General features: G+C 34.8%; 1 protein-coding gene across 1 annotated transcript in view; it reads right to left on the bottom strand.

The window, feature by feature from the left end:
* The window catches only part of USP34 (ubiquitin specific peptidase 34), a 213,212-nt gene that overhangs the window by 91,381 nt on the left and 101,556 nt on the right, over nt 1–20,275 (bottom strand). Inside the window, 9 exon segments of the mRNA XM_021711053.1 lie at nt 1,611–1,715; nt 2,905–3,057; nt 4,514–4,638; nt 4,782–4,822; nt 9,611–9,693; nt 13,580–13,780; nt 18,301–18,387; nt 18,875–18,958; nt 19,106–19,228. Coding sequence (XP_021566728.1) covers nt 1,611–1,715; nt 2,905–3,057; nt 4,514–4,638; nt 4,782–4,822; nt 9,611–9,693; nt 13,580–13,780; nt 18,301–18,387; nt 18,875–18,958; nt 19,106–19,228 — 1,002 coding nt within the window.

Genomic DNA, 20,275 nt, shown 5'->3' with positions numbered 1-20,275 from the left:
TTTCATTCTCATTATAATTGAGCAATGATATTAAAATATTATAACAAATTTCAAAATAGAACTTAAGAGTACTATCAAAGAAACTCAGCTCTCTAAGAAAAAAATTATTTTGGCAAGCAAGAAAGATAAGACTCATACTTTAGCTTAAATGGGCAAACACAGGTTTAAATTTTTTAAAGCAATGTTTATCTGGTATCATTATTTTAATTAATAATAACTGTATATAAAAACTTACTCATTACTAATTTTTATAAATAGTTTATAAAAAGTAGAGGTTTTAACCAGGCTCGGTGGCTCAGCCTGTAATCCCGCGCCTTGGGAGGCTGAGGTGAGTGGACTGTCTGAGCCCGCGGGTTCGAGACCCGCCTGGGCAACTTGGTGAGACGTCATCTCGACAATAAACCAAAAAATTAGCTAGGTGTGGTAGTGCGCGTCTGTAATTCTGGCTACTTGGAAGGCTGAGGCGGAAGGATCGCCAGAGCCCAGCAGGTCAAGGCTGCGGTGGCCAGGAGAGGCCACTGCACTCCAGTCTGGGCAACAGTGAGACTTAGACTCATTAAAAAAAGAAGAAGAGGTTTTAAGAACTCAGATGGAGACTAAAAAGTAGAACGTACAAACACTACAGGACTTTTCAGTGTAAAGTGTACATACTGTACTTTCACTTAAATTTTTAAAAATCAAAAATGTTTTCTAAATATTCAAAGGATCTTCATATGTTTCTCAATTTTTCTGAATGAACAACTAAGATGCATTTTAGTTTACTAAATTTATATAAAGTGGAAAAAAACAAAAGTCTATTTGTGGCACATTTTTATTTAAAATTTGCTTCTTTGTTGTTTTTTTCTTTTTGAGTCGGGTCCTTTCTCTATCACTCAGGCTGGACTGTAGTGGCTCACCACAGTTTCAACTTCTGGGCTCAGGTGATCCTCCTGCCTCATCCTCTTGAGCAGCTGGCACTACAAGCATGTCACCACACCCGGCTAATTTTTTCCATTGTGTAGAGATGAAGTCGCGCTATGTTGTGCAGACTGGTCTCAAACTACTATGCTCAAGCAATCCTCCCATTTCGGCCTTTCAGAGTGTTAGAATTACAGGCATGAGCCACCACAGCTGGTCTAAAATTTACTTGTTTTAAACATGAATAAAAATGTCATTTTATTCTAGTATAAAAAAACTGACAGTGTTTCCTGAACTTAAAATAACTTCTATTTGCACTGCAATTTTATTTTACATATTCAGGACTCCAAATCCATATGCTATTATAATAACACTGTATATTTCAATTTCAATCTAAATCTAAATTTCATTTTCCAAGTAAGAATTTACTACCCACAAATCTTACTCAGAAGAGACAGGGAACTACTTATCGGTACCAGATGAAGACATTTCAACTAAGTAAAAACAAGAAAGGAATTAGAACAGGACAGAAAAGTAAACATTGCAATATCAACTGGTTATAGATGAATAAGTGTCTTCAGTAATAAAAACAAATTTTTAAAAGTTAAAAATGTTTTCTAAATAAAAACCAATAAACCAATAAAGTCATGAACATATATCTGCATAACTCACATCTATTAACAAGTTAACATATATTAATTTTCTGAACATACCTGACTAGCGTCCTTTATATGTATGTTGTCAACTAATTTGCACAACAACCAAAAATATTCTTTACATCCAGGTTTTAACATTGGTTCTTCCTCATAATCATCAATCTATAAAAAAATTGTATACTTTGTGAAAACATTTTAAAAATAACTTGAAATTATTACACATTTTAAAAATAACTTGAAATTATTACACATTTAAGACAGCATAGGCTTTATAAAATCAATCAAATCCCTTATATAAATGAAACAGTGTCAAAATCTAACCAAAAAATGGAAAGTATACTCCTGTTTCCATGAAACCAGAATAACCAAGCACATAAGTGACTCACATGAGAACTCTCAGATACTTATTGGCCTCAAATTACTTATATTTGCGAAAGGTATTTCAGAAGAAAAATAATGCAATTTCTCCAAAACATCAAATTTATGGCATTAGTAAAAATTCCAATAATGGGCTCTGAATTTATTATATGGTAGATGTCTTTTACAAGGCCAGTATATACACTGGGGTAGGAAAGGAAATTAAAAATCCCAAATATCACCAGGCAGGGTGGCTAACGCCTGTAATCCTAGAACTTTGGGAGGCAGAGATGAGAGGACTGCCTGAGCCCATGGGTTCAAGATCAGCCTGGGCAACTTGGCAAGACCTCGTATCTACAATAAATAAAAAAAATTAGCTGAGCATGGTAGCACATGCCTGTAGTGCCAGCTACTTAGAAGGCTGAGGTGGAAGGATTGCAGGAGCCCAGCAGGTAAACGCTGGGGTGGCTGTGAGCATGCCACTGCACTCCAGCCTGGGTGACAGAGTGAGACTCAGACTTAAAAAGAAAAAAAAATTCCAAACATCATAAGGATAGAAAATGGTGTGTTAAATAAAGAAAGGGGCTACATTTATGATGTTTCTATCATTCAACTCAGTGACACATGGCCTAGAATCCAGTGAGAACAAACGCTATTTTCAAAACAAAATATCCATGACAGAGCCCACAAGGTTGAAATCAAAACACAGACTCTGTTCCTAGTTGTAACATGGACATAATGTGTCATGATGCTGTCACTTTAAGAACTACATAACACTGGGCATGGTGGCTCACATCTGCAGTCCCAGCACTTTGGGAGGCAGAGGGAGACTCTGATTCGAAAAAAAAAAACTATATAACTATTATCTTCTTAATAAAAATTGCATACAGTCACCAAATGCTCCAAATTACTGCAAGGATATAGTACAATGATAAATTTGGGGCAAAGGAAATTAAAGAAACAGAAACTGCCTCTAAACATGGTAAAATCTTACCCTGACAGGTTTGAGTGCTTGAGCATCAGGAAGAAATTTCAACAATGTTGAAGCAGCCAACAGCAGAAAAGACCGATTGATTGAGTCTCCTCCATCCAGCCCTGACAGGGATAACTTATAGAGACCATTGCAAGATTCATGACGAACAGCAGTCTAAATGAAAAAAGCAAGTTCCAAAGATAATCTAAGTTAGTATTAAAAAGCTAACAATGACATGTTAGCAGAAATAATATTGTGTGATCTCCATAGTATTTTAAATGCAGTTTTCCAATCACATACACATGCATGTTAATTACATATGATCAAATAAGGTACTAGAAAGTAGGCTGGGCTTAGAGGCTCATGCTTGCACTTTAGGAAGCTGAGTTGGGGGGGTAAGTTGAGCTTAGAAGTTTGAGACCAGCCTGGGCAACATAGCAAGACTCTGCCTCATTTTATCAAAAAAAAAAGAAGAAGAAGAAAAGAGAGTATACTGTGGTATATAAATACAGTGATAAATAAAAATTCAATATTTTAGAAATTCCTAAATATGGCCAAAAAAATCAGAAACATACCCAAATAATCATAACAAAACACAAATACAAAAAAGGATTGGGGTGAGGATATTCATAATTGTTTAAGTTATTTACAAGATAAGCAACAGGATAACATACTTTCAAAAATAGAAGCAACTAAGAAAGTATTTAAATCAAAATGTCATAATGGTTATATGGTAAAGAGCCAGAACAAGAACACACATGGCATTCAATCCAGAGCTAACAGTATTAGACAATAATAATTTTAAAAATAAGTGACTATGTGGTTAACTATATAAGTGCATCTTTTTATTATTTCATTTATGAATATGATATAACCAAGATATGGCTAGTAAAAATTATAATGGCCACAGTGTCAACATGGGAAGCAAATATATTTAGCTTATTTAATTTTTTGAGAGGGTTGGGGGTCTCACACTCTGTCACCCAGGCTGGAGTGCAGTGGTACGCTCATGGCCACTGCAGTCTCAACCTGCTGGCCTTAGGTGATCCTTCCGCCTCAACCTTCCAAGTAGCTGGAACTACAGGTGTGCGCCACCATGCCTAGTTAATTTTTTGATCTATTGTAGAGATGAGGTCTCGCCATGTAGCCCAGTTTGATCTCGAGTCTGTTGGCTCTGGCAAACCTCTTGCTTCTGCCTCCCAAAGTGCTAGGACTACAGGGGCTAGCCACCGCGCCCAGCAGCTTATTTAATTTTATTCTTTCTTGACTTTATTTCTATTTAAATAGAAAAAAACAACAAAACTTTCCTGAAACATACATTCCCAAAAGAAATGCTCAAGTCCTTCCCATTCCCTGGAAAAAAAAATTTTTTTAAAAACCAAAGCAAAATACTCACTCTATAAAAATTTTTTCAGGAAAAAATATAAGTGCTACCGAATATATGACATTCATAGTTCTTAGAACTTGTGCACATTTAAAAACACTCTAGACTTTAAAGGATTTAACAGACAGTGTGATATATTTAAAGAATCATACACATTTGCTACCATTAGCTCTTTATTATTGTCAGTACTAATACAGCGTGAAAACATATAAAGAGCAACAGTACTATGCTTCAATCTAGTCTTACCTCAGGAATAAGGAGCGTCAATTTCTTTAGCCAATCTTGTAAATGATCACTATCAGCAAGGCTAGATTTCACTAAAGAACAGCAATGAGCCCAGCTCACCAAGAGCCACATTGAATAATGTGAAACTAAAGAAAAATTAGAAAATAGTAAGACAATACAGGTTTGTGCAAAGAAGAAAATGCAATGCTCACTATTAACGGTAAAATATATCAGTATATTTACTATTCAAATCTTTATTTATTAAAAGTTAACATTGTGGAATCCTTACCTTCATGTCTAGACCTATGATCAGATTGAGCTTTCAAGACTCTGTAAAGTAAACACATACCACCACTTAATTAAATTTAGCAATGAATTAAAAATGATTCCATATATTACAACAAATTCTTGAAATAAAGTTTATAATATTGCCCCCCAAAATACTGAATTTTAAGAGAGCTGTATATTCATTTGTTTTATGGTCTTTATATTTATTTAAATAATCAATGATAAATCAACTGAAGTAGAGAGTAGAATGATGTTTACTAGAGGATAAGGGAGTGGTGTAGGGCGGAGTGAATGGGAGGCAGTTTGTTGAAGGATATAAAGTTTCAGAAAGACAGGAGAAATAAATTTTGAGATCTAATCAATATTAGATCTAATATTGATCTAATATTAGTCAATTTTATTGACTAATCAATAAAAATGTATGTTTCAAAATAAAAAAGATAAATCAAGAAAAAGAATCACTGGCAAAATCATATTACAGCACTGGATGCAGTGGCTCACAACTGTAATCCCAGCACTTTGGGAAGCAGAGGCCAGAGGATTGCCTGAGCCCACAGGTTCAAGATCAGCCTGGGGAACTTGGTGAGATCTCGTCTCTACGATAAATTTAAAAAAATTAGCCAGGTGTGGTGGTGTGCACCTATAGTTCCAGTTACTTGGAAGGCTGAGGAGGAAGGACTGTCTGAGCTCAACAGGTAGAGGTTGCGGTGCCCATGAGCGTGCCGCTGCACTCTAGCCTGAGCGATAGAATGAAACTCTGACTCAAAAAAAAAAAAAAAAAAATTACAGCAAACACCAAACTTCAGATTTAACAAAATTTGAGTAAGTATAACACTGACTGAAATAAGTAAATGCCCCAAAATATCTCATGATTTAGCTACTAAAGAGATGTATATTACAAAGACAGAGGTTAATAAACGTTGAGAGTCTAAATTTAAGACTCTTTAAAAAAATTATACATTGACATTAAATGCCAATTTTGGCAGGGAGGGGAAGGGAGGTGGGATTAATGGTAGTCAGTATCTGTCTGGGGACGGGGGAACACCCCTTATCAACAAGAGTGCCTGAATGATGCATATTTGTATACCTAACCCTTAAATGTACCCCACAATATTAAAATAAAAAAATATGTTTAATGAAAAAAAAATGTCAGCCAGGCTCAGTGGCTCAGCCTGTAAGCCCGCACCTTTGGGAGGCTGAGGTGAGTGGATTTCCTGAGCCCGCGGGTTCAAGACCCACCTGGGCAGTGAGACCTCATCGCTACAATAAATCAAAAAATCAGTCGGGTGTGGTAGTGCATGCCTATAATTCCAGCTACTCGGAAGGCTGAGGCGGAAGGATCGCCAGAGCCCAGCAGGTCAAGGCTGCGGTGGCCGGGAGCGGCCACTGCACTCCAGTCTGGGCGACAGAGTGAGACTCCAACTCAAAAAAAAAAAAAAAAAAGTCAATTTCTATCAGGACTGTTTAAAATCAAATTATTAGAAAACAGAGAAAAACAGTTAATATTATTTTACCACTAATTTTTCTTATACTTTTAATAATATTAATGAGAAATATATTGCCTCAATATAAAAATTAAAATGTTTCATTAAGAAATTATTTACCGTATAAATTTGTTTCAAAAAAAAGCACTAATCCATGGTATTTCCATTATGTAACAACAAAACACCTCTCAAAAATCCTCCAAAGCAAGATCCACAGATTTATTGATTTTATTATTTATTTATTTATTTATTTTGAGTTGGAGTCTCACTCTGTCGCCCAGACTGGAGTGCAGTGGCATGCTCATGGTCACCATAGCCTCGACCTGCTGGGCTCAGGCCATCCTTCTGGATCAGCCTTTCAAGTAGCAGAAACTACAAGCACACCCCACCCATGCCCGGCTAATTTTTTGATTTACTGTAGAGATGAGGTCTTGCCAAGTTGCCTGGGCTGGTCTTGAACCTGTGAGGGGCTCAGGCAATCCTTTCACCTCGGCCTCCCAAGTCCTGGGATTACAGGAGTGAGCTATTTTTTATTTTTTTCTTTAATTAGAGATCTCACACTATCAGGCTGGAATGCAGGGGCACAATCACACCGTTCATTGTAGCCACTACCTCCTAGGTTCAGGTGGATCCGTCTGCCTCAGTCTCCAGGGTGGTGGGACTACAGGCATGTGCCACTGTTTCAGCTTTTCTTTTAAATTTTTTTGTAGAGATGAGGTCTCACTATATTGCCTAGGCTAGTCTCAAAATCCTGGCCTCAAACAGTACTCCAGCCTCGGCTTCCCAAAGTGTTGGGATTACAGACATGAGCCACTGTGGCTGATCCATTTTATTGATTTAAAGTAAAAGTTAATAAAAGTTTGTTAAAACCTATCAACCAAGTATTTGACCATATTTTGCATTTAGTTATTATTAAAATGGTACAATATATTTAACATTACCATGATGAACCCACTCATCTATATTTCACATTTGTAACATTAAAAGATTTTTCATAATACATACAAAAAGTTTATTCTAGCTGCCTTAACTAATACTGACATCCTAGCACTGTATGAATTGAAGGGGAGGACCTATGAGAAGATTATAGCACAGGAACAGGAGCCAGGAAGGCACCAGAGATCGAGAAAGACAAAACACTGTAAAGAATTCTATAAGAATGGAACTGGCTTAAGCTCTTTCAAAGGTTTTTATGTTAGTTTTATAAATCATTTGAGTACAATGGCAAAGTTCAGCCCAACATAAACAACCATGGACTACTCAGAAATTAACTTTACATAGTCTAACGTAATTTATATGACTATTTTAGCTATAAAGTCAGGTAATCGGCAATAACCTTACTTAAATTTCTATATTATTAAATTTTCTACTATTAAAATTGTCCGATATTACTACTACTAAAATCTCTAGGCCAGGCATAGTGGCTCACACTTGTAATCCCAGCACTTTGGGAGGCCAAGGAAGGAAAATTACTTGAGCACAAGAGTTTGAGACCAGCCTTGGCAACATAGTGAGTCCTCATCCATAATCAGAAAAATTAGCTGGACGTGGTGGTGCATGGCTGTAGTCCCAGCTATTCAGGAGGCTAAAGTGGAAGGATCGCCTGAGTCCAGGAGGTTGAGGCTGCAATGAGCAATGATCATGCCATTGCATTCCAGCCTGGGGTACAGAGTGAAACCCAAACTCAAAAAAACCCCCCAAAAACCCCAAAGTAGTACAAATAAATGGGATTAATTACATGATTAAAGTATATTCTTATATACATATTTCTAGTTCTTTCCACTAAGAACCTAGAAACATTGACGTACCAGTAACAACGAATACAGTAAGACCCCATACTTTGGAAGTCCCCACCACTAGAAACTAGGACTTCTTAAAGAAATGGCTGATTTCAGGACTAAGGCAGGGAAGTAAGAGATGAGCCTAGAACGTATTGTAATGACATTAACAAAAGGATTCCCTTCTCATGCCCCAAATAATGAGCTTTGCCATTAACAAAGGAAAACTGGCATTTATATTAGAGAGACCTGGAGGAAACCAGATTAACTGCTCAAAATTAACATCAACAATAATAAGACAAACTGACATCACAAAAATGTACTAGGAAGGCACAGCATTACTTATAAACTATTCTTGCCATAAATGTACAATCTGAATCCAATAATAAAGGTCAATCAGGAAAACCCAACTATAAAGAGCTCTATAAAATAATTAGCCTGTGCTACTAAAAAATGACAACAGCATGAGAGAAAGGCTGAGAAATAATTTCTCTGATTAAAGGTAATAGAAGAAATATAATAACTGAATGTAACACAGAATCCTGAACCAGGAAAAATATTGTTACAAAGAATACAGCCGGGCATGGTGTCTCACAACTATAATCCCAGCACTTTCGGAGGCGGAGCCAAGAGGATTGTCTGAGTCCACCAGTTCAAGACCAGCCTGGGCAACATGGTGAGACCTCATCTCTACAATAAATCAAAAAATTAGCTGGGCGTGGTGGCGCATGCCTGTAGTTCCAGCTACTTGAAAGGCTGAAGCAAAAGAATCGCCTGAGTGAGGTTGAAGCTGCAGTGGCCATGAGTATGACACTACAATACAGACTGGGTGACAGAGTGAGACTCCCACTTAAAAAAAAGGGGGGGTGCTGGGCACGGTGGCTCAAGCCTATAATCACAGCACTTTGGAAAGCCAAGACAAGAGGACTACCTGAACTCAGGGGTTTGAGACCAGCCTGGGCAATTTGGGGGGACATAATCTCTACAATAAATCAAAAAAATATGTTGGGCGTAGTAGTACGTGCCTGTAGTTCCAGCTACTTGGAAGGCTGAGGCAAAAGGATTGCCTAAGTGCAGCAGGTTGAGGCTGCGGTGGTTATAAGCATGCCACTGCATTCCAGCCTGGGCAACAGAGTGAAGACTCCAATTCAAAAAAGGAAAAAAAAGAATATCCATAGGATAATATAAATATGGGCTATATATTGAATAATAAATCAATGCTAAAATTTGAAAATTATATTCTAGATATTAAGAAAAAGTCCTCAGTCTAAAAAGATACATATCAAAGTACCGATGGGTAAACAGTCATGATGCCTACAACTTAGTCTCACAAAATTCAGGAAAACATGTAAACACAGAAAGAATTCATGTTAGCATACATACATGATAAATTTCAGAAAAATATTAATAATATGTAAATCTGGTTGAAAAGAATCAGAGATTTCATCAGAATATTCCAACAAATTTTCTCTTAAGTTTAAAATTTTTCAAAAGGAAGTTTTAAAATACTATATTCTTACTATAAATATATACATACCTACATAAAGTATAGGAAAAAACCCACATACCTAGGAGCCAGATTATCATACGTATAAGCAACAGACATAAGGCGCTGAATCAAACTGGTTCCTTGGACGAGAACAAGAAATACCTTGAACAAGAACAAAAATGTTTAAAAAAAAACCTTTAAATTCAGCAAAACAAAAACTGTATTTTTAATACAAAGTTCCCATTTATTTTTATACTGATCCATGAAAAGATACAGAATAAGGACTAAGAATTATTTGAAAATACTGTAAATATTAGAAAACCAGAATTTTGTAGCCATAGTTAAGAGCAGTAACTTTAAATAGAAGATACTGAAAATTTAGAAAAAGAGTATAAAATATTATTTGCATGTATAGTCTCTGCATATCACTCAACTGGGTAAAAAATATACTACACATTACACGTCAGTGGTTTCTTATGGGTGGGTGAAGAATTAAACATTTGTAACTTGTCAGTTAATAAGAAAAAATATTTATACAGATAAAAATCAAACAGTGGCAAATTTCTCAATCATCCTGAAATAAATATAAAAAAACCAATGGGTACAGAGCATGTATTCTAGATTCAGAATCCTCAGGTTCAATATTTAGTTTCCAACTGCATGATCCTAATATTAATAAATAATTTCTTCTTCCTTTTTTTTCTGAGTCGGAGTCACACTCTGTCACCCAGGCTGGAGTGCAGTGACACAGTCACAGCCACCGCAGCCTCGACCTGCTGGGCTCAGGCAATACTTCTGCTTCAGCTTTCCAAGTAGCTGGAACTACAGGCATGTGCCACCATGCCCAGCTAATTTTTTAATTTATTGTAGAGACGTGGTCTCGCCATGTTGTTCAGGCTGATCTTAAACCCTTGGGCTCAGGCAATTCTCTCGCCTCCGCATCCCAATGTGTTGGGATTACAGGCATGAGCCCACATCCAGTCAATACTTAATTCTAAGTTCTATTTCTTCATCCATATAATGGGACAAAAATAATTCACTAATTTAGTAAAGAATTACTGAATGTCTTCTGCAGGTTGGAATCCATTCTATGCACATACTTTATAAGGCACTGTTCCCACCATGGAGCAGAAAGCCAGGGAAAGTAATGCCATACAAGTATACGCAATGTGCCAATATGCAAAAGATGGGAGCAGTGACTGAACCTATCTCTGGCAGAATCAAGAAAACTTTGAGAAAAGTTGATGTTTTGAGTGAAATTTCAAAGCAACTTTCTAAAATTCTATTAAGGAGACCAAACAGAAACATATATGACAGTAAACAAATTAGTGTTCTTCCATACACCTATAGTATATAAAAATTAAATGACTTGTCTCCAGAATTAATTACAACAAAAATTTTCATTTCCAAAGACCTCAGATGTATACAGTAAGTTATAATTATTTTGACAAAACTAATGCAAATAATATATAGCATGCACCTATTAGAAATTATAAAAATATGACATTGGCATGTGTACATATTAAAAAAATATGTAAAGATATTGATAATAATCACCTATGATAGGAGAAAGATTTGTTTGTACATCATGAATTATTTTCTATTTTTTTTTTTTTTTTGAGTTGGAGTCTCACTCTGTTGCCCCAGACTGGAGTGCAGTGGCCGCTCCCGGCCACCGCAGCCTCGACCTGCTGGGCTCCGGCGATCCTTCCACCTCAGCCTTCCAAGTAGCTGGAACTACAGGCATGCACTACCATGCCCGGCTGATTTTTTTTTTTTTTTGATTTATTGTAGAGATGAGGTCTTGCTGCCCAGGCAGGTCTCGAACCCGTGGGCTCAGGCAATCCACTCACCTCAGCCTCCCAAAGGCGTGGGATTACAGGCTGAGCCACCGAGCCCGGCTCTCATATAAATTTATATTATTAAAATTTCTAAACAAAATCACTATTAATGAAGGTCAAAAAACATTGATATTATTTAATGGGTTGATGGAAATGATTACAATCAATTAGAGCATTTTTATTATAACCTGTAAAGTTTATTTAGGAAAAAATATAACTGAAACATTATTAATGTAAGGTTATTAAAGTAGCAGTTCACAACCGAGCTCAGTGGCTCAGCCTGTAATCCCAGCACTTTGGGAGGCCGAGACTAGTGGATTGCCTGAGCCCACGGGTTCGAGATCAGCCCGAGCAACTTGGTGAGACCCCATCTCTATAATAAATAAATAAATAAACAAATTAGCCGGGCTTGGTGGCTTAGCCTGTAATCCCGCGCCTTTGGGAGGCTGGGGTGAGTGGACTGTCTGAGCCCGCAGTTTCAAGACCCGCCTGGGCAACTTGGCAAGACCTCATCTCCACAATAAATCAAAAAAAATTAGCCAGGCGTGGTAGCGAGTGCCTGTAGTTCCAGCTACTTGGAAGGCTGAGGCGAAAGGTTCGCCGGAGCCCAGCAGGTCGAGGCTGCGGTGGCCAGGAGCGGTCACTGCATTCCAGTCTGGGTGACAGAGTGAGACTCCAACTAAAAAAAAAAAAAAAAAAAATTAGTTGGGAGTGGTAGCACATGCCTGTAGTTCCAGCTACTTGGAAGGGTGAGGCGGAAGGATCGCCAGAGCCCAGGAGGTTGATACTGGGGTGGCCATGAGTGTGCTACTACACTCCAGCCTGGGTAACAGAGTGAGATTCCAAATTAAAAAAAAAAAAAGTAGCAGTTCACAATATACAACACTGTAGAATACATTCAGATCATGTTATTCTTCTGATATATTTAATTTTATTACATATAAATTATCTGGAATACTGGCATAGATCACTTTTCCCAAAGACCATAAGGACAAAAACTTTTATGATGATCTACTCCATTCAATAAATAGCAGATACATTTTATCTTCCTTTTGATTTTAATAACATTTTCTTTTGTCCAGTTTACCTCACTGAAAGAATACAGTACATAATACATAAAACATACAAAATATGTGTTAATCAGCTACTCATTGGTAAGGCTTCTGGTCAACTACAAGTTATCTGTAAAGTTTGGGGGGATTCAAAAGTTATATACAGATTTTTCACTGTATGGAGGGTCAGTACCCCTAACCCCAGGAATGTTCATAAGTAAAGCTGTAAATTCAACTTTCTATATTCTTGTTCTACAATGCTAAGGTCGAACATCATAAACCCAATTCTTTCCCTTGCCAAGGGGCTTCCCATTAGTTTCTGCCAATCCGGGACACTAGAAATACTGCTTCCTTGCTTTCTCTGTCAACATTTATTCAGAAGTACTCTATTCAGAAAAGACAACTGGTTTCAGCCTTCTGCTTTTTAATTTTTTTAATCACTCATAGAACCAGCTTTATCAGGTCCCCTCTGAGAACACTGCAGCAGCTGAACAAAACTCCTTTCTCAGAGGCCTAAGCCCCAGTTCAACAGCATCCCTCCTGCAAGCTTCTACATGTTGATAGCCCCAGCTCCCTTCCTATATTCCTCAAGCCCCGCAGTGAATCGTTCCTTGTCTGGGTTACCTCATCATTCCCCTTTTGCTTTTACAGCCTTTCAATACACACATGTAAAATCGATTCCCTATTTTAAATTTTCTATGTTGGACTAATGACTATGTTTTCCTGAATGGACCCTTATCCTCTCAGTACATAAATTACTAACTCCAAATAATAACCTAGTCTTACAGCTAAGATAACATTAAAATGGCTCATACATCAACAAGGGTACCTGCATAATGACCATTTCTATACCTAACCTTGAATTGTACCCCATAGCTTTAAAATTAAAATTTTTTTAAATTAAATAAATAAAATTGTTCAAAATTCATTCCTGCATTTCAGATAACGAACTGAAAAGCATTACTGTCTCGTGATCACTACTGCTTTAATACAATGATATTACTTCAGGTGTTAGGTCAAATTAGACTAATCTAGGATAACACTTCTTGTATATTAACATTATTAATTTACTTTGTCAAAACAATAACACATTAGCTATCTTGAAACATAAATGGAATTTATCACTATAATTAAATGTTAACTTTTGTACTTTACCTCTGTTAATCGTGGTATATGAAGACCCTTGGCATGATCACCAGCAGCCTTCCTTGATTTGCCAGGCCAGGTTCTTTTCCTATGGCTTTCTGCTATACCAGACCAGGCAAAGACATCATGATAAGCTAAATCCAAATCGGATGGATCTACTGCAAACTGGCATATTAACTTCAGCAAGCAAGCAAGACAGTCTAGCTGCCACTGTAAATGAGAAGAAAATTTCATTTCTCTATTTCACTAGTTTAGTATAGCCACTATATAGTTTTGAAATTAAGGAGACCAGAAAATAAAAATAATAATAGCTAATATTTAATCTATGTACTATAAAAATTTTGTTGCTCAAATATTATGGTTAGTAACAATCTAATCTTAAAAAGATATAGAAAAGATATCTAAGAACAAAGAACTATTTAATAAAATAGAAATGACACGTATTTCTTTTTTGAAAGCATCATAAAAATGTATGTAATAGATAGCTATGAGATTTTTGAAAAAATGCACTACCCAGAATGTATAAATATAACCCTTTTGTACTTGGAGGCATCTCACGGATCACCTACAAGCAGCTTGACTACACTTTTTTACAAAACAGTGACAAGTGAATCACTTCATATAAATAGTTTAGCGTTGAAACTAATTATTTTATTGTAATGATATCTGGCTTATGATGGAATTGTGGACATTGAGAAACTTATTTATGACCCCAAAAAATCAAAGTTTTATATCTTCTATTTTTCTAATGTGTGATAACATGTGAAACAATCACTGACATGCACTGCAGGTTCACTGATGTATGTTGTAAAAATAATTTTTTCTTTTCTAGAAAGCAGGATTTATTGAGAGGACAGCAAAGTTCCCAGAGTGGGAGGGAACCCGAGAGGGTTCTCCTAAAATAGTAATTTGTTAGACGTTTTCCACCTAGTGTTTTTCTATTCAAGCAGACAATGCAGTCTTGTTTTCTTCTTCTCACACTAATAATATGCAATTTATTGACCAGTCTTTTTTTCAAAGATAATGTGAAAGGAAGGATGCACTCATGCACTTCTCAACTGATCAATCATATCACAGCATATATTCCATCTCTTTATTTTCATGCAATTTGAATGGGAAAACTTCAAGGAAACATACATTTTTGAAAAATTTGTATTGACATAAGTTTGTCTAGTATAATCATCAGCAATCTCTTTGTGTCCCCTGAGGGGATATCTGAGTACAAAGGGCTATAAAAATCATTAAAATGCTATCAAGAATATAATTTATTCACCAACAGCATAATTTGAGAGACAAAATATTGTATGTTATCTCTCTACACAAGAGGCACACTAAATATTTTGGGACCAACCCAATCCTTAGTAATTCTGGAAAATAATTCAACTGAAAATCTTGTGCTTTCCATACACACATTGAAAATAAATATTTACTTAGTAAAATACTGTTTTATATGTATTTATAACTGATTTCAAGCTCAATTTTAAAAACTTAAAACACTTTCTTTAAATAAATTAATTAAAGTATCACATGTGCAAGATGAGAGCTTCAGAGCTTTTCCTTCAATAATTTTTGGCCTCTAGTGTCCCTGATTCCACGGCCAAGTGGTACACTTATACCAATATACCAGGAAACAGTATTCTTCTCCCAGTGATAGAAATACTGTATCATTATTATTATTATTACTATTATTATTAGCAATATTTTATTACTGAATTTCAAGAAAGGTACCAGGATAATCCAGAGAGATAAAAAAGTCTTTTCAACAAATGGTGCTAGAAAAACTGAACAGCCATCTGAAAAAAACAAACCAAAAATCTCTACAAAAATCCCTACACTTAGATGGGATACAAATTACATTAAAATTTAAAACTTCTCCTCTAAAAGACACTGTCAATATAGAGGAAAAATAAGTCACAGGCTGAGCAAATACTTCACATACATACATTTGATAAAAAAAAGTTTGTCCAAATTGGTTAACAGGAAAAAAGTCTCATAACTATATCCTAAGACCTGAAGAAAAAAAAAAGCAAAAGATATGAACATTTCACAAAAGAAGATAAACATATGGTCAATCAATGAGAAAGAAACATCATTTGGGAACAGTGGGTCATGCCTATACTCCTGGCACTTTGGAAGGCGGAGGCGGAGGCGAGACGATTACCTGAGCCTAGAGTTCAAGACTAGCCTGGGAAACTCGATGAAACCTCGTCTCTACAATAAATAAAAAAATTAGCTGGGCATGGTGCCGCACACCAGTAGTTCCAGCTACTTGAAAGGTTGAGGTGAAAGGATCGCCTGAGCCCAGCAGGTCCAGACCGCGGTAGCTGTGAATGTGCCACTGCACTCCAGCCTGGGTGACAGAGTGAGACTCCGACTCAAAAAAAAAAAAAAAGAGAGCCAGAGAAAGTATACAGATGCATGCTTATGAATAGTCAATAAGCACATGACAAGGTGCTCAAGATCATTAAAATTAAGAAAATGCAAACTTTAGAAATCACAATGAAACACAACTGAAGTATTGGCAAAGTATACCATTGCTAGGTATATGCTCAAAAGAACTGAAAACTTACATCTATACAAAAACTTGTACACAGATGTTCAATACAGCCAAATTGTGGAAATAATCCAAATGCTTTTCCATTGGTGAATGGATACAAACAATACATGGTACATTCATACAGAGGGATGGTTTACTGATACATGCTACTTAAAAGAGGAATCATAAAACATTATGCTAAGTAAAAGAAGCCAGTCATAAAGGACATGTTGTATGGTTCCAATTTAAAGAAATATCCAAAATAGGACAGTCCATAGAGATAGAGAGCAGATTATAATGGGAGCTTCCTCAATTTAAAACATTTAGGGAGAAATGAGAAGTTACTGCTAATGAGTAAGAGGTTTCTTTTTGAGATGATAAAACTGTTCTGGAATTAGATGGGGGCAATGGTTGCAAGACTTTGTGAATATCGTAAAAATCTCTGAAATGTACATTTTAAAGGAGCAAATTTATTGCATGTGAACTATATCTCAAAATAATGTAATAAAAAAGTATACTTCAACTAAACCCACTTTAAAAGGAAAAAAAATAAAGTTGGTTAAGAAACAAGGATGATCCTAAAATTACAAGATTTCATAATATTAAGAGAGACGCATTATAAAAAGGGGATATCAATTGGCCTGAAAGCAATTTGTATCGTAGACATGCTTTGCAACTCATCTCAGTCACTGTAAGGCCACAATGTGCCACGAATGGCAGTAAAACGTTCTTACTACTAATATTTCTCAAAAGTATTCATAATTTTAAGGGAAACAGAGAGAAAATCTTTCATATTATTTTATGTAAACATTATTCACAACTAAGAACAGCTTATAAACAAAATTCTTATAGATAACATATAACTCATTAAAGATTTGAGTGTCATTTCTTATTAAAGAAAACAATAATTTGATTACCAAAATTGGCATATTTAAAGCCTGACAACATTCTAATAAAGGCACAGATTTCTATTTAATACTTGTTTTAAGCTCTTTAATCTCTCTATAAGTCAACTAATAAATCTATTTTCTTAAAAAATAAAGATTTTAGTAAATTCTTCCACTCTGACAAAAAACTAAAAGGAAAATGCAAATTTTAGAAGTCACAATGAAATTTTGAAATATTAATGGGATACCAAATACATGACTAACAGTAAAATACAACAAACAGGAATTTGAAAAATGAGACACAAAATTACAATAATTAATTACTGTGGTAGAGGTGAATATTCTAAAAAGTAAAATACCTTTAGTAAAAAATGTAAAATAAAAATTGAAAAAAGTAGTACTGAAACCAGTGGTAAGATTAACAAAAACTCAGTAGATTGTAATGTTTTCTAAATGTAGTTCCTTTCATTTTGGACATAGCAGCATTTGCTATCAAATCATTATACCTGACTCCTAAGTTCCAAGGTAATCCTAAAAACACAGATACTAAGAAATTAATACTTGAATTAAATGCTTGATAATTATTGGAAGTCAGAAAATGGAATATCCTTTACATTTAGTTCATAAATGGACTGTGCAATTTTGCATATATTATTTTGAGGTTTTAAATATTCTATAAGCTATTTTATTTTCCTAATATTACAAAGTAGTGCATCTTCAAATACATAGTGGTAAAATAACATTTTTTTAAATTTCCATTTTGTTGAGGACCAATACTTTTGGAAAATACTATTTAAAAATACTGCAGCAATGTCTAATTGCTGTAAAAATTTCTAAAGATTTATTCTCAATTTCTTTATCTCACAGTGGACCAACCAAAATGGTCTGGAAACACATATTTTAGTATTACTGTATAAAGAAAGAATTGATCAAAACAAAATTAAACAATAAAAAACAATGTTTTAAAAAAATTTAAGACATAAACCAATCTTCAAAAAAGCAACACAATATTAAGACTATATAGACAAAAAGTAATACATAATGCATTTATCTAATGGGAAAATGTTTATGAATTAGTCATATTTCAGAGTAATTAATTTTAGCACTTAATTTAACACAGGTGACATGACAAACTCTTATTTCATAATAACTTTGTCAAACTCTATATTTTTAAACTCATTTGTATTATTTTCTATACTTTCCCTTGTTACAATGAAGTATGTAGTAAAAGTCATATTGTGGATGGAAATGGATGTTTCAAAAGAGATAACTATTGTAACTAATTGAAACAGTGAATTTTCACTTACCACAGTCCATGATTCCTGTTCTTTAGGCTCTAGAATTCCAGAATTAAAAATTTCTAGTAACTGTTGAAGTCCTCCAGCAGCAACAAACTATAAGCAATTGTGAGAACAATGGTAAGAGAAAAGCAGCAACATATGTAATGAAAACCTGCTTGCTGATTCAGAAACCAGATACATAAAATATTACGTATCTTTCATTTAGAAAATTATTCTTTCATTTAAATCACCAAAATTACTTCTATACATAATGATAACAAATCTTTTAAAAAATTTTTTACACAATTCTTATCAAATTCTATAAACACATCATTATAACCTATTAGCCATTTAATTCTAGACACTAGAGATGTCCTAAGAGTATTTCAATGGAGGGAGGAAAAAAATCAGTGCTAAAAATAGGGGCACCAAGGCATTAAAAAGAATCTGCTTATAATATCATGATTTAGAGTAATACATAATTTTGCCTTATTTTAATAGCAAATTAGTTTAACAACAATGAAGAATTATGATACCCACTTTTGGGAAACTGGAGATAAATTATTTTTATCAATACATTGAAAAACACATATGATCAAACCTTGCAACTCCACGAATTTTTACTATTTTCCACTTGATCCTCACTTGAATCATCTGAATCCGGATAAAGATCACTGTAACTTCCCTGTAGAAAGGCAAAAATATTAAATAAAATAAAATAAGTGAGGATGATAGAATAAATAATTAATCTAGAATGAAAAGATAATATGTTAAGGAATTTTGGTCCAGAGAGAATACAAACATCTAATGCTAATAATGGAAATACAATTACCGTCGACTCTCTCCGTATTCTTCTGTTAGGTTTTCCCAGTGCTTCAATAATTTCCAGAGCATACAATAGCTTGTGAGCACTCTTAATTTTTAGAAGTTCTTTCCAATTAAGTCCATCATTACTCTTAAATTAAAAAAAGAAAAATTATGTTTCTCAAGTTAACTTACTAAGAGAACTACCAAAAGAAAAATCTTAATAAAATTGACACTACATAAGAACTCAAAATATTATACAAACTTTGAAACATATTATAACTTATGAAGACCAATTATATAATTTAACTAATGGTATGCTTAAAACACCAATTAGTCATTAAAATTTATTCAGCTAAAACCAATAAAATTAATAAATAGCAGCATGAGAAAAAATTATAACTCATTAATTTTCACAACAAATAAGGCAATTTATCATCTTCCTAACGAAAAAAAAGCATGGTCTAGTTGAATGCATAAACTTTTAAGGATACTGATAAACTAATTATCAATATTTAAGACTTATACCTACATATTTACAAGTCATATAAATACATGGATTTAGAAACACTACTGTTTTCTACTCTCGATTTATAAAATACTGTTATTCACACTTAATCTGCATCTTCGAAATGCTATTACTACAGCTACTCTAAGTCATCATCCACCATTTTCTAGAACTCATCTTCTTTACTTTCAAGTCTCATAAGATAGTGGATCTTCTAAAATCTCATGATAGTGTCCCAAATCCTAGATAACCATTAGCACAAAATTATAACATCTGTTTCTCCTTTCATCCTTTAGAATTTCTATTGGAGAGCTCCACAAAGAAGTCCCTTATTACACAGCTGTTATAATAAGAAAAATCTTTAATTTCAAAGACTTTACAAAGATATCCAACATGTGAAGTGACGCCCATATGGAAAAATTACCACTTAAACATTTTTAACTTTCTTGGCCTCATTTCCTCCCTAATTCTGTCAGTTGACTTGTGTAAGCCTCCAAAACAATCACTGATGAATATCATTTCTTCTTAGTGTCTTTTCTTTAGACATTACTATCTGTTACTGAAAACAAAGCAATATTTAAAACATATTGCAGGCAACACTTTGGGTCCCCCTCCCACTGTGGGAGTTTTTTTTCTGACCTTTCGATAAATTCTGCTTTAAAAAAAAAAATACAGTAATAAGGAAAAAAA

Source organism: Carlito syrichta, unplaced genomic scaffold (assembly GCF_000164805.1).
Source record: "Carlito syrichta isolate Samal-C Ts95f unplaced genomic scaffold, Tarsius_syrichta-2.0.1 Scaffold301837, whole genome shotgun sequence".
NCBI classification, from domain to species: domain Eukaryota; kingdom Metazoa; phylum Chordata; class Mammalia; order Primates; family Tarsiidae; genus Carlito; species Carlito syrichta.
The sequence above is the reverse complement of the archived record's forward strand: the minus strand, read 5'-3'. Positions and strand labels throughout refer to the sequence as shown.